Source organism: Onychostoma macrolepis, chromosome 04, assembly GCF_012432095.1.
Source record: "Onychostoma macrolepis isolate SWU-2019 chromosome 04, ASM1243209v1, whole genome shotgun sequence".
NCBI lineage: Eukaryota > Metazoa > Chordata > Actinopteri > Cypriniformes > Cyprinidae > Onychostoma > Onychostoma macrolepis.
The window spans coordinates 27508874-27535561 of record NC_081158.1 but is presented as its reverse complement, the minus strand read 5'-3'; the positions used below and the strand labels follow the sequence as shown (position 1 = coordinate 27535561).

Sequence of the window (26688 nt, the reverse complement as noted above, 5' to 3'; positions counted from 1 at the left end):
CTTTGTCCTGTATTGACACTATGGATATCCTATTAGTTGTACCTATTAGTGTAAATGTGTTTTTCCCACCGTATAACCAAAATAATAGTCAAAATAATTTTGTCAACGTATTCCTTCCAGATCATTGAATAAAACTTTTCCAATACTCCCTACATAAAAAATATATTTGCATTTAATAATTTTTATTAGCACTTGTAATTTATCATCAAATATGTGGGAGGCAGATACAGCACCACAACAGGATGTTAATCGTTTCCTTTAATGACAATCAAAACCACAAACTCATGTGGTCTGCCAATTGTTTGTAAACATCTAGACCGCATGAATGCAGAGAGATGAATTCCTTGACTTTGGTTCCATTCATCTCTTTTATAAAACTTAAGATGTAATTACTTTCTCTTTCTGTGTCTCCATCTCTCTCTCTCTGTCATGACCTGAATCCATTTGCAAAGCCTAGTCAGCTAATAAAATAGCATCAAAGACCTCGATGGACACTCGGGTCTTTTGAAGATTAGCTAAAGGTGAATAGTTGACTAAGTCAAGTGGTCTCTGGAGACCGTTCAGAGAAAGAGTTAAGAGGTGAGAGGGGTGACAAAGAGGTTCACATGTAAGTGGTTATCCGTTAATCAAACAGCCAAGTTATTTTGTGAGGAGAATTTGCATGGATTTCATTTGAGTGATTTTACTGCAAGCAAAACAGGAATGAATAAAATAAAAGTTAAAAAACAGCAGTGAATAAATGCAAAATTAAACAAAATAAACCCTGGTCACCATGAAATTAACAAAACAAAAAACAAAAACTAAACAAACCAAACCAAAACAAAATAACTAAACAAACAAACAAAAACAAAGCAAGATAAAATAAAATAATCCCTGGTCACCATAAACTGGTGTTGCATGGAAAGAACTGTGTAATGGTTCTAAACAAAACAAAACAACCCCTGGGGGCTGTTTCATAAAACAAGTTTACCAAACAAGGCAGGCTTATTTCAGTTAGTCTGACTTATTTTGAATCAAATCAATTTACTATAAATCAGACTAACTGAAATAAATCTGGCTTATTTGGTCACCATGAACTGGTGTTGCATGGAAAGAACTGTGCAATGGTTCTGAACAAAAAACAAGAACTCAACAAAACAAAAAAAACAAGATCACCCCCCGCCCACCCCACCCAGGATTGATTGAAATGCATATAAATTCATAATTGATTCTTAAAAACACACAGACATGCAATCACAAAAACAACATTTTAGGTTCTGTTCTGAAAAAGACAAAGTGAAGAGTGGCAGCAGTGTGACTAAATAAAGACTTCTCATTTTTGGGTGAACTAACCGTTTAAGTCTCCTGAGCTATGAAAGAGCAGTTTGTGCGCAAACAAAATGTTCCTCAGGGAATGCAGGTTCAATTGACTTTCAGTTTTCGTTTTAAAAGATCACACAAGAAAAAGAGACGAGCCACCTGACAGCTGTGAATGCATGAAACCGTCCGGCTCTCAACCAGATTCCCTCGACTGGTCAACAGCCACACTGTGCTCGCAGAAACCAAGGCGCCATGCTAATTCATGCAAGAGTTTGAATGTAAAAGCTGCTCTGTCTCTCTGAATCCACCTTCCCTCCCTCCCTTCCATCTCGCTCCTTTCGTGTCTGTCGGTCCTGTGGGCTTTGGCCATCCTGCTCCAAAGCTGTGCTGTGATGTGTATGGAGCCAGACTGCACTATGGGGGATGCTGACTGAGAGAAGAGGTGACAGTTTAGCACACAGACAGGAGGGGGACAAAGCCATCCAAACACACCGCAGGGCAGATCGTCCTTTGGGCTTTTAGCTCATTTACGGTGTGAGTGTGTGTGTGTTCATCTGCCATTTGCCTGAATGACAGATAAAGCCTATCCAGTTTCAAAGCATTGCGTTGTTTGTACCTAGAAATTTTTGCGTGAGCTCGGTGAGCTTTCTGCATTGACAGCTTGACACATTTGCATTAAAAGTCACACTGTGCATTTGAATATCTCAGACATCTTAACCTAACAGTTACTCTGGAATGATCAGTAAACCCATGCACAGTCAGTTGCTTCAGATTTGCACATTCGAATGCTGCAGTGCTTCAGTGCACACAAGACAAGATCTGTGAGCTAAACAAGCGTTTAGCATGAAGTACAGTAAATGCCTACAACAGGATTTAAATCCAAGCATGATGCTTAACCCCATTCATATCTGCAGAGGAAAAGAAACACCACAGATGGTGAATACAGAGTCTACTGTCCTACGTCATGACATTAAAACCTCACAGATCAGACTAGATGACCTGTAAAAGCTTAATGTATATTTCTCTCACTTTCGATCTGGCCTTTTTTAAAAAAAGGTTTAACCCTCTATTGCATGACGTGTTATTTGAATGAGTTATAGCATTCATTTGAATTAATTGTCGATTGAGAGAGAGAGATGACAGCTGTGAGTGCGTTACCAGCGTCTGTGCGTCTCTCTGCAAACAATGAAGCTGTGTTTAGTTACTTCAAAACAGCGATTTTACCACCTCGTTGCTGAGGAATATAATGTAGCGATCTAGTATCTAGGCTATTTTATTAATAAAAGTCGTGGGAAAGAGTTGTACAAAGTTTCTGTATGTGCACAGCGCTATCTGCAATCTTCAACCTCTCTCTCTCTCTGTTGTGTTCATCAATTAAACTTCCTGTGCTATTCAGACAGACCATGGTTAAAAAAAAAAATAATTAAATATATATATATAAAAATATAATAATATAGTTTTTACTTAACATATGACTTTCATCTTAATTATATGGATATTATCTTATTAAAACAGAAATAATATTCTATAACAATATCTTACATGGATAGCCAATAATGGATAACCATGTAAAAAACAAAATAATAATAATAATTTTCTATAGTGGCTTTGCATCCATATTACCCATTCCAGTAATTGTGTACAGGAAACCTGTTTGAAAACAATAATGTATGCAATTCCAATGTTGATGGATGCACAGAAATCACTTCACTTTTAACTTTTAAGCAGTCAATTTGAGTTGCAGTTTTGCTTGGTTCATTATAAAAATATACTGTATATTATATCAGGATTTGTAATGGCACCCATGTATACTATAAAATTACACCACTAGACTATCATGACTCACAGTCTTATGAAGAAGTGCCAGAACAGTCACTGATGTCACCTTTAAAAAACAAACAAAAAAAAAACTAGGTGCTGGTGGTTGTTACAGGAAGCAACACAGTGCACTATATAGAGTTAAATAGAAGCAGTGCAGATATTAGCAATCTCTCTGTCGCCAGAATTTTCTCCCTTCCATCATTTCTTTCGGCTTAGCCTGATGTTCAGTATGCAAATCCACTGCCGTGTGCAAGCGCTCACGCGTCCGTCCAGTTGACAGCAGCATGCAAATGTGTCGTCCCTTAATCCCAACATGAAACAAAGAGGACACAGCTCCCTCACCCGTCCTCACGAGACACAAACGGGAATGAGTGGCAGTACAGAGGAAGAGAGGTGACTGACCAGGATGCATTTGCCTTTAAGCCCCTAGCGGCAAATACGTTTGTGGTTGCGAGCGCGTCGCAGCACGTAGCCTTGCTCACGCGAGCGCGGCAGAGCTTTCATATCTGCATAAACAATGTCAAACGGCTGTCACATCAAATAGCTGTGCGTTTGCCTGTTCTGTCTCCTGTTGTTGATTTTGTGATGACTGTGTGGAAAAAGGACATGAGGGACGGATGCGGTGATTGACAGCTGGCAGAGGCTTCTCCGTTCCACTCAGCATTTTCCATAGCTGTACCATTCTGCTGTCAGACTCGCTCGTGATGGGGTTTGGATGATTAAGCAATATCACATAAGCAAGAGTGCTGTTATACTGAATAACAGCATGGTTGTGGTTTAAGCACATAAGTAAAATCAGTTAAAATGAACATTTAGAATAACATCACAATTGTGAGCAAAACTAAACGAAGTGAAAATAACTTACATAATTTGGAACAGAAATGCATTTTTATGCTGTTTTTACACTCCAAAATGAACTAAAATAATATTAACTTGGACAGAAATAAATTTGAGGTTTTAGATATATATATTATAAAACTAGAAATCACCATGAGAAAACAGCTGTAAATGTTTCAGAAAAGAGAGAAAAATGACAGATTTGGAAAAACCAGCACCAGTCAAAATGCTTTCTAGCAGTGGCGTGCACAGACCTCCGGAGGGGCAGGGGCAAAATGGGGGGGTGGGCGATTTGGCAAAAATATCACGATTTTCTTTAGAAATATCACGATTCACAATAGTATCACAATTCTTTGTCATGTTGGATTTTCTATTTTGCAAGTTGTTTGAGCAGTACAGCCAAACTAATTTCCCTACTATAAAGAAAAAGCCTTTCAAGGTAACAAAATATAAAAAAGTATGGCGGATATTTAGGCCAAAGTAGGTGAAGATAAAAATCGTTGTCATTGTTTTATCTTTGTTATTAAAAAATGAGAGCAAAGATACACATTACAAATGCACATAATATACAAATAAAATAAACAGTGTTTTATTTTCAGGTAGTCAATAGGTGTATTTAGCAGGAGCATTCAAGAAATTGAATGAACAAATATAAAAATAAAACACTATATAGATTGTTTCCTATTAAAGCAACTGTATTAAAGTTTTTCAGTCAAGAGTAGTGAGTGATTTTTCTCTTTGTGTTTGGTGCTTTATTAACATTAAAGGAATAATTCACCCCAAAATTAAAATAGGCTAGTGTTTTATTTTTATACCTGTATTTACTCACTCAAAAGTTGTTTTAAACTTGAATAAGTTTCTTCTGCTGAAAATAAATGCTATTTTGAAGAATGTGTAGAACAGTTGCTGGTCTACAGTGACTTCCATAGTATTTTTTTCCTACTGTTAAAGTCAATATGGACCAGCAACTGTTTGGTTAGCCACATTCTTCAAAATATCTTCTTTTGTGTTCAGCACAAGAAAGAAATTAATATAGGTTTGGGACAACATGTGAGAGTAAATAATGACAGAAATTAAATTTTAGAGTGAACTATCCCTTTAATGACAGTCCTGTCCCTTTAAGACCTGCATGCATCTAATATACAGGCACTCATGCGTTTCTCTCAGCTGTTTACTTTCATTTTAGACATAACCAACTGAGTCTATACATAAACCTTGTGTGTTTTGACAGTATTAGCACAAAACATAACTTAGTTCAGTAATCAGGCGCTGTTTGACGGGCTTTTTAGAGCACGCGCTTTGGGTGTATGTGCTCAGAAAAGGCGCTCATCAGAACAGCACACGAATGAAACGTTTAACCAGTATGTCTTTGAAGCAGACGCAAATTATGTACTTTTGTGACTGGAATAAGTGCAGTGTCCCGTGAGAGTACCTCTACCGCTGAGTTAACACTGATGTGAATGTATGTGGCGTTGTACAGTATAGAGACGGCGGCGCCAGAACTGCAGCTGATATAATGCGCGCTGAAGTACGATACTACGATATTTCTTCAAAAAAGCAGATCGTGGAGACATTTTTATGTTCCCCCCTCCCCTTGTGCACTCCACTGTTTTCTAGTGTGGAACACCACGAGAAAAAAAAAAATGTCCCAGTGCAGTTGCACTCTTGGAACCAGCACTAACTGTCGTGTAATTAAAAATAGAGTATGTTTGTGCATTGGACTGTGAGCGTCAAAAATCATGCTGTGCGACAGGAGTAAAAAGTTGATGCTCCAGATGTTGCTTTTAAACCAGTAGTGCACGATTTATGAAGCGGCATCCTTAATCAGATTGAAATTCAAGCTATGCTGAAAGCAGCCAGTGCATAAAAAAACCACAGCGCGTCTTTTGAGTTATTCAAAGCATAGGAAATTAAATCGAAAGGCCTGCCACAAAAGTGCTGAGTTACATGCCTCTCCTCATGTCCGATGCCCGTCAGCACCTGTGACGCTTCCTCATCAGAGCCTTCATGCGGCGTCACGCAAATCGACACTTTATTGATGTAATGCACAGGACTGAGGCGCAGCCTGAACGATAGGCTGTCATCGAGCCCCCGCCATCAGCACTGCTACAGACTCCATAAAACCGCTCAACCTTGACACTTCATTAAAAAACATTTTTATTTTTTCAGTCGCGCTTTCAATACTCTATTCTCTGCGAATGGCGATTGGCGGGAGTTATTCACAAGGCTAGTTTCACCAGACGACTCATCTAATCATACATCCATGTCCTTTTATCTGCCCTATAACGCATTTCCTGCATTATCACTTTCTTTTTAAGCAGCATAAAGTCCTGAGGTCAGAAAGGACGTTAAGTCCAGACAGAATTTTTACGCCTACTTATTCCGGTGGTGACCGTATATGCACGCTTTATGATGGCAGAGATATGGATTTAGATAGATCATTTTACAGCGCTCCCAGAACGGCTTGTTTGTGGTTGTTCAGTTTAACCTTCTGGTCTGTAAGATTTGACCCCTGATTTATCAAAGTACACTGCCAGCATGCATAAATTCAGATGCTGCTTTCTTCTCTGAAACAAGCTGATCTTATTTGCTGATACCATCTTTATCTCGGAGCCAAACAGAAGGAGATTATAAAGCATACTGGAGGATAAAAGTTAACTAACCTTATTTTCTAGGCTGGAAATTGATCAAAACAATGTATTTTGACATTCACATTGATTCATTGAGCGGATGTGTTTATCTAAAGTGATTTACAGTGCAATTCAATATTTTTAGTACCTGTTAAAACTTCAGTGTAACTCTATTGAAGCTTGTTTCCACTATGGAATAAAAATATAAAAAAAGGTAAATATAAATATTTTAAAAAACTTGCATCACAATTCATGTGACTTTTTTCATCTGAATTCTGAGTTCACATATTGCAATTCTGTTTTGTTTGTTTCTACCACAAATAAAAAATAAAGGTAATTTACTTTTCTTATCTTGAGAATTCTTTATATCTCTCAATTCTGAAAGTCAGAATTATGAGAGAAAAAGTCTACTAAAAAACTACCCTTTTTATTATTATTATTTTTATGGCACAAACAAGCTTCCATATGATTCCCAGGCAGGTGTATTTAAATTTAATTATTAAAATTCACTGATAAATTCATAATTTTCCAGTTCTTTATTTTAAAGAAAAAAATAGGCCTTAATTTTAATAAAAGCAGAATTTCTTTGTAAATTGTTAATTGATAAAAAGTATTTTAAAATGCTGTATTAAATGTAACAATTTACACACAAATTGTTGTAAAACTAATGATTTTGAAAGTAAGGCAGGTCAGTGCACTTGGTACTTTATTTATCGAAAATACATTTCAATAACGTTTTTCAAAGCAGAAATAAATTCTGACAACAATATAATCATAAAGTATATAAAACATTCTCAGGCTGGTGCATATAAATGGAATATACTGGCTCCTTTAACTGTAAAACAGGACTATGGATGGCATATTAAGAATAACAGATTCTTCAGACTTATGCAGTCTCTGGCCTTGGAAACACTGAGCTAAAGCATCTCGTAAAGCAGCAGGAAGCATTAGCGTATCATTAAATGCAGAACTTGCCCTCAGCTGGAATTGATAATCTGTCATAATGGTGCACTGCTAATGGTTCTGATGCATTTCTACTTCAGGAAATACACACATTATTAAAAACGCATGAAAACTCTGCACTTAACATAAAATATGATGCCTTCTACCTGAAAACTAAAAAGTATTGATATCGGTTTCTGAATTGAACATTTGCCTTCAGTGTCAACATTTTATTTGCACTTATCTGACACCAAAATACACAGACACAAGCCATCGTCTGCAAGGACATGTTGACTTGTGCTCAGCACGGCAATGCTGCTGATGGCCAGTCGATAGAGTCACGTCAGCGCAGTGCTTGACTGAAGTGCCAGCTGTCCGTCACTCAACAATTCCCTCAGTGGGTCACTAAGTGAGCTCTTATTGACATTGCCATGTCCAGCTGTAACCTCCCTCAACCTATACAGCCTCAGTCCATCCCCTATCACTGACACTATCGCTTTACACGGCCGGATTGGCAGATCCCACAGGATTGACAGCGACTCTGGCCACTGGGGAGCAGAAAGACAACGTCAGTCAGCTCTTTGCAAGTGCACTTTTTCACAAACAAGCTGCCCTGATGAGCTTTAAATGAAAGTTTTAGGAGATAATGAAACACTTGAGTATAGGCACCAATTCTCACTACCACCATTATTTATATAGCGCTTTTTACAATGCAGATTGTCTCAAAACAGCTTTACAGTATTAACTTGCTTATTAGCATGCCTATTATTAGTACTTATAAAGCACATATTCTGCATGACCAAAGTCTACATCCCCAATCCTACCCAATACCCTAACAACTACCTTACTAACTATAAGCAGCAAATTAGGAGTTTATGGAGGCAAAAGACATAATGGTTTGTTAATGACAAGAATTGGACCAGTGTGACTAAAATTGGATACAATTTAATTTAAAATTGAATGAATTTAAGGCATAAGACAAAATTTAGAAAGTAACAAAATACTGTACACAGAATTTTTTTAAATTTTCTTTTTAGGTAGAAACAAAGAAACAAGTTACACAAAATTAAATGTGAAATTTTAAAGTAGAAAGACTGAAATAGTATTTTCTTATAAAATATGCTCAAGCAATCTTTGCCTATGTATTGCTCAAAGAGAAATGTTTCAAACAAGCTGTCCCACTTAGCTTTAAATATGAACGTTTTAGGAGCTAATTAAATTAAATTAATAAAGGCATAAGACAACATTTAAAAATAAAATACTGTATACTGTACACTGAGAAAAAAATTGGAGTAGAAATAATTTTTACTTAGAAATTGCTAGTAAATTTTACAAATAGTTACAAAGAAACATCAAGTAACATTAAATTAAATGTGAAAATTTGAAGAAGAAAGACTGACAGTTACTTTCAACTTGGAATTTTTTTTAAGTTGCCTACTGTTTTTTAAATAATAGTATGTGAAAATATGTATTATGTAAAGATAACCCTAAAATATGAAAGTTTTAGGAGGAAATTATAAATTAAGTTTAATTAAATTATACTTTAATGCATAAATTAAAGTCATAAAATGGAATTATAAAAATAGCAAAAATACTGTGTAGTATACATTTTTTGTTGCCAGCTTTTAAAAGAAAATTTTTATGTAAATGTGAAAATGCATATCAAACAATACATTTCAAGTAGCATGCAATATTGTTGTCACATGACCTCATTATATAGCACTTTTTATTCAGTTGACCCAGTTCTCTTAAAAATGAAAATTTTGTATTTTCAATCAAATTTTGCACACACACAAAAAGCCCATCTTCGAAATGAATTAATCAAACCTAAAAATCAAGGCTGCGATTACTTCTGGTTCATTCATTTAACAGAAAATTGAAGGTCAAATAATGTGCATTGCATTGAAAGTTACAATACCCCAGCACAAAATGGGTATACTGCATATTTTACATTTGCATACTGCTCATACTGCAGAAATAGTACATGTTAACATGCTATTCCCAACATAGTCCAACACTTGTAAGTCGTGCCAACTACATGCAGTGTTATATCACCTTTACCTTGTAACCAGTTACACACATGCTTCTCTTGAGCAAACAAGTATGATGTTCCTCCAGCTTCTCCCATCGTATCTTCTGTAATCTAATTTTAGTTTGCAATTGTTTTCTCCCCAGTGGCGGTTGACACGGGGTAATGAAATTAAGCTCTATTACCTTCAGGGGCCATTCCATTCCACAGAGAGAGGGAAAAAAGAGAAACAGAAAAAAGAAAAAGAAAAAAAAGTGTCATCCTCTCCCAAAGCCAGGAGAGAAAACCGACCACATGCTGCACTAAAACATGCTGACTCATTTCAATGAAGAACATGACATGCTTTTATAGACTTTAGGAATCATTTTGACATTAGATTCAGCAAAATACAACCACTTTTGAGGATAACAGAAGCTTATTTCCAATAAACACTGGAGGGGAAATCCTGTCCAGAAAGATGAGGTTCAAAAACAGCCACAAAGATTGTGTCTGATTGTGTCTTCACTTGTAAAAGTGAACATAAGCAACATAGTATCTTGGTGTCATTCTGTGCAAATGTTGCCAAAATTATAGTTTTGGCTATTTCTAATAAGCTACTGAAGGAAAAAAGAAAATCAGAGACGGTGCTTTGGCTTAGTAGCTTGCGCAGATTATTACGCCATGGTGCTCATGTGAGAATTGCAGGTTCGATTCTACATTATGTCCTAATCAGTTTCTGTATTTTCATTTTCACTAGATGAATCTCTAAACCGTCCGCTCTGACTCATGTATTGCTATTTTCATTCTAGGAGAGAAAAAAAAAAAAAAAGGCAACTGTCAAAGCAGTGCAAATAAAGCTGATGCGCATTATTCCTCTAGCAATATCCCTGCTATCATTTCATTTGTTCCTCAGTCAGCACTCAAATTTGCATGTGCTCCCTGTAACACATCTCATTTTCAGACAAAGGCCTTCCTTTAACAATGATGCAACTCTCCGAAGCACCCTCTTGAAAAGGTCAGAGATGAAAAGAGGCTTGTGTTTCCCGCTCTGATTCGATTACCTGTAAACAATGTTGCTGTATGACTCGAGACACGTTTGACATCATCTGAATGGGACGCCAACAAGGATTGGCCGAGACGAAACGCAGATTCAGCCTTTCCGTCACACGAGATGCTATAGATGGTTGGCATGCAAATCAGTTTCTTTTGAGCAGGTGCGGCCATTAGTTTCCTGTCAGGAGGGAGCACATGGCCGTTTTCTACTCGACCTCCTGTTCATAAGGTGGACCTTCATTTACTATCATTCAGTTAGCATATGTTTGGAAGACTCTAGGTTTGTACATACTGGACTACAAGGCTTCGAGTGCTGCATAATCCTAACTTGATTATATCACAATTTGATTCCCAATTCGATTATGCTGTCATCCACCATAAACCGTCCTGCATCAATCACATTTCCCATTAGCTTTCGATGGTACGGCCATTATGTGGTTAGATCATGCGGTTAGTCTATATTTACTTCTGTTAGAGGGATTATAAAGTTGAAGTCAAGAAGGCTATGTGATTTATCACAGGATGTTTACAGGCAGCCTGGGAGTCTGATCTGGATGTCGGAAGGGATGTGCAATTATGCATGAGATCTGTGGATCATTCAGGGAATTGTGTACAAATTTGAACAAGAACCTCGCTGCTAACAGAGCTCAAATTTGGAAGAAACTTCATTTTCAAGGTGATCCCAAGTGGAATATTTGGGTTGAATAATTAGCTCAGCAATATTTGAATCATAAATTAAGGCTTAAAGTTGACATTAAATCATAATCAAACCTATTTACTTACTTTATGTGCTGCCTCAGTCTTTATGTGCACAATTCATCAATGCACAGTTGTACAAAGAGGAAAAAAATGTTTGTTTTAATAAGCTTTCATGAAAATGTAATAACTAAAACAATTCCTGGCTTCATTCTGATATGAACTCTTTTCACAGAGTACTTTTATTGTTTAATACTCTGTTATTCAAATCCGTTTAACTCAAATCATGCAGGTCACATTATGGAAATAATGTGGTGCGAAAGCCATTTCGTGTTGACTATAATGGTATTTTGGTGATTTGGTATGATTTAAAGGGGTGTACCCAAAAATGGTCATCATTTACTCTTTCCGAACAAAATCACATTCTTTCAGTGAAACATAGAAACATTTTTTTTTTTAAATGGTCTTTAAGTAATTACATATTCAAAAGAAGTACTGACTCAGAGAGTGTTCTATTTCTGATGCAGTCTCAGTGTTTTTTATTTGGTCCATACAATGATATCAATGGGTTTCAATATTTACATCCCAGCATATTTGTATTTTAAATATCTTCCAATATGTTCTGTAAACAAAAAAAAAAACCAAACAAACAAAAAAAAAAAAAAAAAGGAGAAGGAGAAAAGTTTGGAAGGAGAGTAAATGAACCCTTTAAGTATAGCCTTATAGTATTCATCGCTAAAACAGTGAGTAATCGCATGGAAGAGTTTCAAACCCTGACTATACATTTCATTTTGAGGAAGCATAATCTAGTCAGGTCCAGCCCTAAGGGAGCAGTCTATCATTTCAGGCATTCATGGCATTTTCCAAGGTGGAAAAATTGAATTGAAAAGATCTAACATTTCAAGTCATGAATTCAGAGAAATCAAGCTTCAGCACAGTCTATATATTTCCCTCTCTTTGATTAAAAAGTATCTAATTGGCGAAGATCCTGTGCCACACATAATTATACACCCCTTCCCTTTAGAGACTTTGAAAGCACACATTTACTTGCAGTACAGCATTTACGGTCTGCTTTCTCATTCAGCGCTCGAGAGCGAGGGAACAAAGATCTGGCAGAACCTGACACATCTGGAAGCCCAGCAGGTTACGAAACAAAGATACACAAAAACGACAAGAATATCAAACAAAAGGAGAGGGCCAACTACAGAGACTTCTCCTGGCCTGTTTCCAGAAGAGCTGCCTGTCTTATGGTCTGCGCTCTTGTACTCTTGTTGACGTCCTCTTCTAGTTAACATACATTTTGAACGAAGCTGACAGTCTGGTTTAGCATCAGTCTGCAGATTGCATAAGAACCTTTAAGAAACCCTTCCACAATCTCCACACAATCACTCATTCTTTCACATCTGCTAGATACACTCTTAAAAATAAAGGTGCTTCACGATGCCATAGAAGAACCTTTTTGTCTAAATGTTTCACGAAAGGTTGTTTGTTGGCGAAAGAAGGTTCTTCAGATTATAAAAGGTAAGAAAGAGATGGTTCTTTAAAGAACCTTTAACTGAATGGTTCTTTGTGGAACCAAAAATGGTTCTTCTATGGCATCGCTGTGAAAATATTTCAGAAAAAGTACAATGGAAAGTTACACTCCATATGCGAAGCAGAGAACCACTGTTGCAAAACATCAACACATGTTGAAAGCAATTTTGAAAAATTAGTACATTTTTAGTAAATATTCATACAGCAGAGCCCATTAAGTATAATAAATAGAAATAAAATTAACTAAAATCAAACCATACTGGTATGCTGCACTTATTACAGAATGAAGTTGTGCAACACTCATGACAAACTGCATGATTTTTTTATAAACAGTGGCTCCCTAAAAACGTTGAAGGGAAGAAAAATTCGATACTTTGCTCTCTGAGGCATAACATGTTTCTCTCAACATGAGACCAAAGCTGCCATTCAGGTAACAAATAGCGTTTTATAATTTGCTCCTGCGAAAGGCTCCCAACTTCATGTAAACCGCTTTCTCTCTTGTATTTCTCTTGACAGATAAAGTCACAAAGCGAAAAAACGTTGCATGGATATAACTCTTGTATAATCCATAGCAATTTATATGACTATACCTGAGCACCTATTGTTTCAGAATTCATGCTGTTGCCTACATGCTCACTGACACTACCCGTTTCTACAACAACAAAGTCTATTATTATGTAACACATATTATGTAGGCTCCAACGTAAGAAACTATAATAAGGCTGTTCCCAAGTAAGCTTTCCATGAGATGTGTGGTAAAGTGTTTGTAGTCTGACTCAATGTTTAAATAATACTCTTGTGAGCTTTTTTTAAACCACAATGTGTTTGATAGTACATGACTTGGCCAACTTCTCTTTAAACTCTTTTTTTAAGAAAGGATCAATTTATAACGTAACATTGCTTATTTCACACTAACTGTGCTGGTGTGGTGAAGGCTCTGCTTTATTTTATTGAAGCAATATTGCAGTAAACCATATCTAAGGGTCATAACTGAGCACTCTCAAAGGACAGCAAAGTAAAACAATTACAAGACAAAGAGAAATACATCCAAACATGAAAGTTCAGATGGCACAGGTCTATCAAACATTCTGTGAAGAGTTTTATGAGACACAAATGGCACTTCTATGGTCATTTCCACGTCAGAGTAAAACACAATGGTAATTGTGAGAATGTAAACAAAAATAAATAAATATTATGATGTATAAAAAGTCACACCGAGACATGAAGCTGCAATTGGGAAGTCGCAAATAAGCTGAAGTTGCAAAGACTACAAAGTCACATTATGGAAAAGTTGCAATTACCTAAACAATTGTTTAAATGCAAGAGTCACAGTGTCAGATTAAGTGCCAGTTACAAGCAACTACAAGAAATAAGATTGCATTGTGAAAAATTAAGTTGCAAATACTAGAAGTCACATTGTGAGATGTAAAGTTGCAATTTCCCCAAAAACTGTTTAATTGTGAAAGTCACAGTGTAAAATTAAGTCACAGTTACAAGAAACAAAGTTGCAACTACAAGAAATAGTTGCATTGTGAAAAATTCAATTGCAAATACTAGAAATTCACATTGTGAGAAGTGAAATAGCAACACCCACCCCACAAAAAAAAAAAAAAAAAAAATTGTTTAATTGTGAGTCACGGTGTAAGATTAAATCGTAATTACAAGAAACAAGTTGCAACTACAAGAAATAAAGTTGAATTGTGAAAAAAAGTTGTAAATACTAGAAAACCACATTGTGAGATATACAGTAAAGTCGCAATTACCCCAAAGCAGTTGCAATTGCGAGAAAGTCACATTATGAGATTAAGTCACAGTTATGAAAAACACATTTGCAACTACAGGAAAAAAGTTGCATTGTGAGAAATAAAGGTGCAAATATGAGAAAGTCACATTGTGAGATATAAAGCCACAATTACCAAAATTAGTGGCAATTGTGACAAATGAAGTCACATTGTAAGATAAAGTCAGTTATGAGAAGCAAAGTTGTAACTGCAAGAATTAGTTGCATTGTGATGAAACTGCAAAAACAAAAAAGTCACATTGTCACATTTTGAAGTTACAATTACTGAAAACAGTTGCAATTGTGAGAAATGAAGCTGCAAATACTGGAAATAGTAACATTGTGAGATATAAACCTGCAGTTAAAGGTAAAAGTTGCAGTTACAAGAAATAAAACTACACTAATGTCCCGTAACATCGCAATTACTGAAAACAGTTGTAATTACAACAATTGAAATCATATTGTGAAAAATAAATGTAAAAATATGGGAACCAGTCACATTGTGATATATAACATTGCAAACACAAGTACAGTGATAAAGTCGAAGTTAACAGAAACGGTTGCAATTGCAATTAAAATTACACAGATTTAAAATTGCAAATTAAAGAAAGTTAAGAATATGAAGTCACAAGTGCCAAAAGCAAACATCGCAATTATCATTTATTCTTGGAGGATGAAACAGGCTTCCATACACTCATGAAATCTGGCATTTCAATTTAAGTAATAACAAACAAGCATCTGCGGAATATCCTGTCATTGAGATGTGGGAATGATGAATTGCTGTTTCATAAATATCTGACATTTTCGTTTTGATATGACTTTGATGAAAAAAAAAAAAAAAAACTTTTAACACCTCATCTCTATTAGAAAGTAATAAAAGCTCTCTTACAGCATGCTCATCTAAGTGGCACGTCTGCCCCGGAGGTGAACTCTGTGACCCTTTCACAGTTGGCTGGCATAAGCCACCGTGCCCAGCGTTTTGGGCCTGCCACCTTTCCTGCACTGTGAGAATTCAACTGTGAGATTAAAAAGAGCTAACGAACACAAATGTTGTGACCTACCCTCTAGCTAACACAGAGTCAACCCTGTCGCACACTCAGCGTGTGGCCACACACTCAAACACTCACAGCAGGGCAAGTGCAGTGCGTTATTTCAGGAACTTTGCACATGCAGTTATATTCATTTTCAGATGCAATTTTGAATTCTGCTAACAAACTACTCAAATGCTAGATTGCCCAGTCCAAGAACTCCTTTAATAGTTCAAAAAGAATTTCATGGATCGCCTGATGAAGCTATGAATATATAAGAATATAACGTAATAATATAGAACATAGTACAGTTCTTATAGAAGCGCTCATTGAAATGCGTCATTTTGCTGAGCGTGTCCACGCTGTGCCCTTATCAGCTCTGAGTCATATGTTTGATTTGCCTTATTTCTCGCCGCCCACAGATCTGCGGAGGATGACAGCAGGATTTATGGGAATGGCGGTGGCCATCATCCTCTTCGGCTGGATCATTGGGATGCTGGGATGTTGCTGGGACCGTGGCCTCATGCAGTATGTGGCAGGTCTGCTCTTCCTCATGGGCGGTAAGTCAAACCAAAACAAGCCTACATGGACAGTATAGGCTGCTTACAGTATGTACACAGATTTGATTATACTTAAGTCAAGTTATATAGCATAATCTGTGTAAGTATTTATATCTATACAAGAATAAATAAAATCTACGTAAGAATAAATAATGTGAGGATGTTAACATTTTCCCTGATGAGCTAATTATTATAAATTAATTATGCTTCATGAATGAATGTAATTTGGTCAAAATTCAACTTCATTGCTTAGATTATTGTGGAACAATTTATAATGTAATATATAATAGAATAGAATGTAATAGAAAGTGAATTTAAAAGTTTTCACCTTGAAAACACATCTGCATCACTTGTATCTCCTGCTCCATTGAACTTGTCCAAGCTGTAGGTAGATTTGGAATGTACGATAAGTGATTGAGAAAAAAAAATGTTTTTGGATAATAAATGAATGTTTAAATACAATTGGTATTATTATTACTACTGCTATATATTATTATTATTAAAACTTCTGTATTCATTGACTTGATACATTACATTTTTATTTATTTTTTTTTAAATAAAAAAAGTTTACAATGCATGCATTTTTGCTATAGGTTTCCAAACAGTGTTCCTGAAGGCACACATTTGTGATGTCTGACTTATCTGAACCATTCACTTTAGGTCTTGGAGTCTCTATTAACGAGCTGCTGATGAGTTGAATCAGATGCGTTTGATTAGGAAGATTTTGAAGACCAAAAAAAAAGAAAAGTGTAGTAGTGTTGATGTGCCTCCAGGAAAAGGGTTGGGGAACACTAAATGGGTCAACTTCTCTCAAATGGAGTTTCCATCCAGGCTATTTTGACTAAAACATGGATCCCATAAAGTCCATTAAATAAAACATCAACATAATGAAAAGAAAAAACTTTAGTAAAACAAGCAAATTATTTTAAATATTTTTGGAAACCTACAAAGAATATTCATTTTCCAAAAATTTCTCCAAAATGTTGCGTGTCTGTGAATATAATATAATATAAATGAAAGAAAACAAAATAAAAATATAAATGAATATATTTTTAATTTAAGAATCATTTAATAAAATCACATATATAAATATATTATATATAAATACACATACATGTACATATATGTATATTTTATTATATTATATACAGTATTATATTTAGTATAATTTAAATATGAATGAAAATTACATGAATATATTAATTATATAAATAAACTGAATTTATTACAGATAGATAGATAGATAGATAGATAGATAGATAGATAGATAGATAGAATACAGTGTGCTGAGCTCAGTGTGGTAGTAAATAATTCCTACGTAAGTCATCCCAAGACTGCATTAATTAATGAGTGACAGCCAGGAAGCCGGCATTAAAGCGATTACGTAATATCAATTATCTCCTGATCTCTTATCTCACTTTGCGGCACCCAATATCGAGGCTTTCGACGGTGAGCATCGCTCTGTCTTTTGAACGCACCCACGAGCTTATCACCTCACAACACAGATGCTCACACCAATCAACACAGCCTGTGGCCTCGTTACCGTGCATTTTGATATTCTGTTAACGCCCGTCGAGCAGAGGAAGCGGCTGACTTGTTTTGCGTCACTCTCCCCGCTCCCATAAGTGCGGCGGCGGCGCCATAGAGAGCAAAGCGGAGACGCAATTAAGATGTGCGCTGGATTAATGCGATGCCCTGCTACTGAATAATGAGATGGCAATTAAAAAGCCAATTAAGATGCTAAATTATAAAGGCAGAAGGAGCGCTGAGGGTCAGATTATGGCAGGATGAATCCCCTCTGAATGTTCGCTTGGTCACATGGTGCGGGAAAATGAGTTTGTTAGAGCTCTTTATCAACTAGCATGTTACGACAACGTCGTGTATACAGGGCTCGACTTGCAGATAAAGCTTGTAACAAGGCTTGAGAAAGAGGAGTTGTGAATATGCCGAGTCTGCAAATGCATGATGGAATGTCACTGCAATGTTATGTAATAATATATAACAACCGCAGCTTCTAGTAGGCTTATAACACAGCCAATGCAGCACATTGAAAATACAATTAATTGCAATTAATGACAGTGTATAGACACTGCACTGCAAATTAACTTCTAAAAATTAAATCAATCATTCTAAAATTATGATTTGGTTTGGTAGGCATATTTAAATAACTTCTGACCATCTCATCAAAGCCAGCTTGCGATGTTTTTGTTCTCCAGTCCTCTAATTTCAGTCATATTTATTTGCATGTAAATGCAGTCCCAGCAATTCTAAAATGATCACAATTATATAATTAGCAAAGTCAATAGAGACCATGTATGGAGGATGCGTGATCCTGGACCACAAAACCAGTCATAAGGGTCAATTTTTTATACATCATCTGAATTTATACATCAGATGATTTATATATCATACATAATCTGAATAAATAAGCTTTCCATTGATGTTTGGTTTGTTAGGATAGGACAACATTTGATTGAGATACAACTATTTGAAAATCTGGAATCTGAGGGTGCATAAAAATCGAATTTTGAGAAAATCGCCTTTAAAGTTGTCCAAATGAAGTTCTTAGCAATGCATATTACTAATCAAAAATTAAGTTTTGATATATTTATGGTAGGAAATTTACAAAATATCTTCATGGATCATGATCTTTACTTAATGTCCTAATGATTTTTGGCATAAAAGAAAAATCAATCATTTTGACCCATACAGTTTGTTGTTGGCAATTGCTACAAATATACCTGTGTGACTTCTGACTGGTTTTGTGGTCAGGGGTCACATATTGTTCACCTATTAGCATTGCTAAAAGTGTAACATTAAAGGGGTCATATAATGCCATTTTTGTACAAGCTAATATGATTCTTTAGGGTCTAAATTGAAAGTTTGTAATATACTTTAATTAAAAAGTCTCATTAGTATTGTAAGAAAACACTCATTTTACCTGATCAAAAACAGCTCTCTGTTCAGCACACCGTTTTAATGCGTGTGTTTTTAAATGCTAGTGAGCTTTGCTCGCCCCGCCCCTCTGTTCTGTGGGGCGTTTTTGACAACACACGTGGAGTGTTGCCTTGACAACAGTTGAGGGTATATTTTGAAGAATGGCAGCGGGAGTCTCTGAAGATACTGTGCAACCGTAACGTTTTGTTCATTATAAACGTGGGATTATTAATTATATTGAGAACGTCGTAAATAGAAAACATGCATGTACCCTGAATGTAAACATTAGCCACATACATCGTGAAGCGTGCTAGCAATTTGCAAAGATTAATATAAAGATTAATATAAAGGTTAATTAAACGTTACACTCACTTCTTCTGGAGGTTCAGCAGGAACACGAATAGTTGGTACCGATTCTTTTTTCAGGAGCAGCTTCTTAGCAAAACCAGCTTTATACTGACCTTCATTTATAAAGCAGTCTGGTGAAAAATGATTCGCGCAAACATGAAAACATTGACGTTGCTCGTGGGGAATATTCCCTTCAAAAGCGAAACTCAGCCACTGTGTCTTCAGCGGTTCGGACTTAGGAACATCAAAATGACTGCTGTGTTCATTATTGCACCCGAGAACAGAACACCACAATCGCGTAGACGCCATTCTGCTCATAGACAGCTCCAGCGTATATCAACAATGCCGCGCGGACTATGATTGACAGCTCGCTCACGAGCAAGGGCGGGTCTGTGTTGAAACACTGCTGTCAATCAACCATCGTGGGAGGGGCGTCCGACCGTGTGACGTCACACGGTCGAACGGCTTGATTCGAGACAGGGTAAAACAAATAAGGAGATTAAAAAAAAACACTGGATGGATTTTTATCATTTTATGATGGTTGTGTACAGGCACTGCTAACACACATTTCAGTACAATCAACTTGTAAAAGTGCATGTACCATTATATGACCCCTTTAAGCTCACATCTAAATGGTCAGTGAACAGTGTGTCAACTAAAACTTATCCATTTAAAAAAAAAAGTTATATAAAATATATTACTACATATTGGTCAATTCCCCAATATTTGTGTTTGCTGTGCTATTTTTACTTAATATTCTTTGCTGCTTATTAAAGTATTAGCTTAGCATGTGTTAACATCCGACTATTTTGGAATTAATTCACTGGGAGTTTGATTGACAGAAGATCTGACCAATTATAATGCTGAATCTGCCATCTGAATCTGCAAACTAGACAGGAGAGTAGATAAATTGTTGACTTTAACTTGAAAAATGCTGTGTACTGACGTCTTTCCGCGGTTGAAACGATATCTTCTGATGTTCATTCATGTTTATTTCATACTATAACTAGTAAAGTGGAAGAGATGATCGGTTCACGTGCCGCTTGAACTGAGGCGCTACAGCGATCTGTCACGACACATTAAAGAACCACAAAACAGTATTTACTGTTTGAATTACTTTTTGAGTAATTACTAATTACGGTTTGAGACTTTGTTTCATACCTAAAGTAACCTGATTTGTCTTGTCTGTCGGCGCGTTGTCAGTTTCCTCTTTGCTCCGCAATGTATTTTTTCCCATTATATGATCTAAGCACCATAGCTTGTCAGACGTAGCAACAGTAACTAAATAGACCACTATTTGTATGATTCACTTCTAATGTAGACCTATCCACTGAAATGGAACTCAACATCAGCACAGTAAATGTATGAAACTTCAGTTGGATGAATATTCTGATGATTGCCTTTCTCTTTTTCAGGCACATTTTGCATCATTTCCTTGTGCACCTGTGTAGCAGGCATCAACTTTGAGCTGTCTCGTTACCCTCGCTACATATACGGCCTCCCAGACGACATCAGTCACGGTTACGGCTGGTCAATGTTCTGCGCCTGGGGTGGTTTGGGCCTGTCCCTCATCGCCGGCTTCTTCTGCACGCTGGCGCCCTCCGTACAGCCGATCCCTCGCTCCACGTGCCCCAAATCCCGCCAAGAAAATGGCACCGTGTGTTAAGGGATGGTCTCTGAAAATCCCCGAGCCTACGGGTGCAGCTGGACAATGGGGGACAAAACACATTTAAAAAAAAAAAAAAAGACCATAACTGCAGATTAAAATCATGTTCATTTAGAATCATTTCTAATCTCACCAACCAGGCCATTTTTTAACCACGCGTGTGAATCTACAACTGAGTGTCCTGATCGTTTAAAAGAAAACAAAGACAAAAAATGAAAAAAAATATCTCGGATAATTGTAAAGATATTATCAGTGGGACTTTCCGTCGTCAAGATCCAACACAGGAAAATAGTCGTTCTTTCAAAGTTGTGACTTTGGTGAGCACAAGAAATGGTGATGAATGAAGCAAAAAAACAGACAGTATTGCTCATTCTGATGCTGCAAGGATGGATATTAGACTGACGTCCAAAAACTGCCAAACCTGGAGACTATGGTATTTGTATTGTTGCCAATGTTTGAAGCCCAGGAGTTCGGACAAATCTGGAGCACCACGACCATGAGGCTCTTTCACATGAGAGGACAACAACTTTGATGCGATTTGGATCTGTTGTGGCTAAATCCGCCGATTTGTCTCGGACCTTGGGGACTATCGCAATGCCCCTTGGGATGCAGCTAAGGGATCCGTTCGTGCATAAATGAGGAAGATTTCAGGAAACGGACATGCCTGCTTGTGACGTTACGTTGCTATTGCTGTACAGCAAATTGTAAAGAGAAAAATAATACCTATAATATTCCAGAAGAGAAAAGCAAACAAATCCTAACGGGAAGGACATTTTTTTTGAGCATTTTCCATGTTTCATTTCTTATTCATGTCCAAATGGTATCAACGGACATTTCTAACATGCTTTCGATTTTATTATGTGCTTCTTTCTTTGTTTTTTAGTAATTACAGTCATCATGAGTGTGAATGAGTGTGTAGGAAGTGTGCAAATTCTTTAGCTACTATCAATATAGTATGTGTGAGAGAGTTTTGTGGTCTCCATACGAAAAAAAAAAAAAAAAAAAGGAAACATAAAAAGAATAATTCATAAAATCAAAAACCTGCCTTGGGGGAAATCAGGTAGGCTTTTGTTGAACCAAGAATTACTGGAAAGGAAAGATGCCATATCCTGTTTTAGACGGTGAACACTTAGTCCCTGTAGACACGACTGACGTAGACAGAAAGACAACTCAACATCACACTGTTACTGCCTTAAGCTTGTCTGGAAGGAGGCATTTATGCCATTTGATGGGAACGCATGCTGACTTCTCTTCTGAAAGCATCTATGCGCTGACAAAAGAAATCCTCATTTGAATCCAAATTCCTGCTCTGTTTAACCATGCGTCTCTTTACTTAAAGGGAACTCCCAAAACAGGATGTGGTATGTAAGTGCCTCGTGATTACATGAGACAGCAGTGGTGCACAAAAGAGGTACATCTGTGGAATCATGACCTCGAAATGGAGGACGGGCGGCAAGCACAAGCTTAACACAATCTCTAAGCCGACATGCGATTGGTTCCCTCAAGCTGTTTCTCCTCACGCATTCACTACACAATCTGAAACTTTTTATCCATTTCACATGCTATAAATGCATAAAAAAATAAAAAAATGACTTGAGCAGCCATAAAACAGCGTGCTATGATGGGGCACACGCGTCGAGGTCATTGGTGAATCGGTACACTCATTCATCCATGCCAAAAACCTACTCTAGGAGATTTAGCTTTGCCGCAAGACAATGTTTACAGATTTCTAGAAGGGAGATTTGCCAAAAAAAGAAAATACCTGCCAGGTTTCTTTCATAGATAGACTTTCTCGATTCCACACATTAGCATGACGGCCAGCGGCTCAACTAGCAGTTAGCCTGGTGTCCATTTAAGTCTGTCATATTACTGCTGTGCTAAGAATGGGTGCTTACATATTTAAAGACTCCATTAAATATTTGTTTATTGACTTTGAAGCCGTATATGTGTACTCCTAAACATTGACAAACCCAACTTTTAGCAGATTTAACGGAACATTGAAAGATTCGCAGATCAGGGAATTGTGATTTCCAGCTGTGGAAAAGTCATGAAAGTCAGGAAAAGTCATGGGAAAACCCATGTATAATCCTTCCCTTTCCGACCCGATTCGATTCGATTAAAGGGATAACTCACCCAAACATTTTAATTCTGAAAGAAATGGCGGGGGGCAAAAAGGAAATCAATGGCTACCAGCAATTGTTTGGTTACTTACATCCTGTGTGTTCAACAGAAGAAAAACTCATATTGGTTTGGTTTTTGGGTGAACTATCCCTTTAACGGTTTCAGGGATATTTCATTTTACTTGACGCTAAACAACCTAAATCATAAATATCACCTGCTTCCAAATAGCAATAGCATCATTGGTTGCACTGATGCTCGTACTTTAGTTCTTTAACAACCATTAACAGCTTGTTTGCGAAAGAAACTGCTGAAGTTCATTCATTTTGAGAGTTTTCATTGCGTTCGTTTATGAAACAAGCTGCCAACTGAAGTTTTGCAGAGCTGTGACAAACTAAAGGCCATTTCAAAATGATCCATCTCAGCACTGCTTCCAAAATCATTTCATGGGATCTTTCACCATAAACACAGCCAACAGTTCACCAACAATTCTCCTTCTCAGCTCTGCATTGATGAAATGCGAGTCCAGCAGTCTTCATGGGAAGCATTTAGAAGAGGTTTCTGACATATTTATGGGTGCTTTGGGTGATTTGTGTGGCAGCATTTGAGTAAAAAGACTTTGTTACATGCTGACAATGCAATTGGCCATGAAATTACATAAACATCCAGAACTCCATAAGACTTCTTCACACTTTCCAGAAGCAACAAATCGACCAAACAAAGCCCACAAACTCTACAGTGCTTGATTATGTGCATGCAACAGAAAACCGGCATAAATACACAATAAACAATCTGTTTTAGGGGCATCTTGCAACAAGCCCATCTGGTCTTATATAAGATAGTGTTCCTTGACACACTTAGGAGGAAAATATGTATTTCAGTCCACAGATTACGCTCCTAGGCGAAGACATAAATGGGGTCAGTCGCTGGTTGTACACAACACTTTTCAAATAAAACCAGTTCCACGGTCCTATTTGCGAAAAATTTAATATTTAAAAACGCACTCAAATTCACTCCTTTCTTTCTTCAACAAGGCAAAGAGGGGTGTTCAATCACAGAGTATAAAGACATCAAAGAGCACCGAAGGGCAGATGCTCGCATCAGACGCAAAGAATAAACACTTTCAATTACGGCTTAATTGGCATTCGGCCCAGACAGAGTCCAAGGCTGAAAGCAGGAAGTGAACTGTATCTCATAAGTTTTGTATGGATCATAGTGATGCTTATAGTGAAATACTTCAGTCGGTCTTATAGAATCTGTGGTAATGAATAAAAACGAACAGCCTAACTGTCACTTAGTGGGCATTTTAAGGACTCCTTAAAGGAAGATCATGAAGCGTTGGGCATGTAGGTAATATGGGCTCAGGATCAGATTCCTTTACACAATCTACACATTACATTCACACAAATGTGTTTACATCACAGCCAACAGTTGTCAGCCTTTGTTCAGTTATTTGTTGAGCGGGTGGGATGGGAAACATGAGCGGGAATATTTTTGTCTTCAAAACGTAAAAATAAAAATGAAAAAAGTAGCAGAATCGGTGAAACTGCAGCTTTTTAATGGGACACTGAAGCCTAAAGGTTTATCGAATCTTTTTCATCAGTAATGTGTCTGTTGAGTACCTGAAAAAAATGAATAAAACTGTAAAAATGTTTAAGGAAAAAAAAAAAAAAAAAAAAAAAGAGAAAATAAATTCTGGAAAAAATGTTAAAACTGTGGAATGTAATATCATTACAAAAATAAAATCTCATTGTTGTGTTTATTTGTATTGTATATTTACCTTTGTATTGTACTTATACCTTATTTCAAGGCATTAAAAAAAATAACATCAAAGCATTAGGTATCATGAAAAATTATGAAGATTTTTTTAATGGTAATTTATAAATAAGTTAATGGTCATTAATTCATTTTGTACACGTGTTAATTGATACTATTTTATTTAACAAACTAGATTAACAAATTCTGCAAAAGTATTGCTTGTTTTTAACTCCTGATACCTAATGCATTAACTAATGTTAAAAAATTTAACATTACTGTGAAGGGTTTCCAAAAACAAAAATGTGTTTAACTAGGAAGAAAAAAATAAAAAAATGACAGGACGGCAGTCTAGCAAGACAAAGATCAGTGAAGTTCACTTGCTGACATTTAAGGCAAGTAAAATCACCATGGCAACAAATATGAGGTTATTATCTGATCAACCATGTGTGCAAAACGCTGAAACGGATCGAGAGAAAAGTACAAGGATGAAAAATAGAGGGCAAACTCATCAAACGTGATAACAGTGAGCCGAGTCTGAGGGAAGCCGACATGACGGAGGCAATAACTAACAAGCTTTCGTACTAGATATGTTGGCTAAAAAAAGTACAAAACAAAAACATCTTACAGGCTGATTTAAAGAGATGAAAAGCCTGTGTTTGAGGCTTGATGAATACTTCATGAATGCATTTAGAGTGAGTGCGCTGCTATGAATAACCACCTCTGATTAGGATGGGTCTGTGTGTTCTCCATCAGGCCTCTTGAGACAATGAGTATTGACCCTGCTGTTGATGACGGGTGACAGGAACACAAGTGCTTTAACTTGAGAGCATTTAGATCACTGCTCTGAGACGCCCAAACCAATGATTCTCAACTGTTGGGGAGAGACCCAAAAATGGGTCAGGGGCCTGTTCTAAAGGGGAAAAACAATGCAAAATGCAAATTATAAAATGCAACCATATAAAAATAAACAGGCTTTTGTGAAGAGGAAACACTTCCCATATCGTTTACGGACTGCATAAAAGTCTGGGTGAACTTGCCAGTTCACAACAACATGGACAGTTTGAGATCCACACAGTCCAAAGATAAAGATAAACATGCAGAGTGACGTCTATAATTGGATGCAGAGAGCATGAAACCATCAAAAAAAAAGAAAGAATAAACAAACAGACAACTGAAACCATTTATATTTTCAGTTTTCATTTTTAAATTACTAAAACTAAATTCTAATTGTTCTAATTCTAAATTGTCATTTATTTAAATGTTTTTATTTTTTTCTATTTACTTGAATTTACATAATCTAATATTTATATTTTATTTAAGCTATATTTTGAATTAATTACATTTTTTAATAGATTTAGCTTTAGCTTTAATGTCTTTTTAGAGGCAGCACAAATGCAACTGAATAATTACATATATATATATATATATATATATATTAATATTACATATATTAAAATTATATCAAATAACAAAAAACATTTTAGCATATTTCACTGATTTTTATCAAATGTTACTGACCAAAGGTATGATCTGTAAAAACACATTGTCATGAAGTCATGAACTAGTCACTAACCACAATCAAGTGTCACAGTCAGCTGAAAGCTGTATGGCTTTCAATAAAAAGAACCGAATCATTCATTTGAAATTTGGACTACACTGGTCATGCTGTCCGTA

The 26688-nt window shown here is 36.5% G+C and overlaps 1 protein-coding gene across 1 annotated transcript in view; it reads left to right on the top strand.

The window, feature by feature from the left end:
• Positions 1-24899, top strand: part of tmem178bb (transmembrane protein 178Bb) — a 97264-nt gene extending 72365 nt beyond the window's left edge. The window contains exons 4-5 of the mRNA XM_058774247.1: positions 16050-16187; positions 20888-24899. Of these exons, the coding sequence (XP_058630230.1) occupies positions 16050-16187; positions 20888-21138 (389 nt within the window). The 3' untranslated portion in view covers positions 21139-24899. The remainder of the gene's footprint in view (positions 1-16049; positions 16188-20887) is intronic.
• Positions 24900-26688: the final 1789 nt, after the last annotated feature.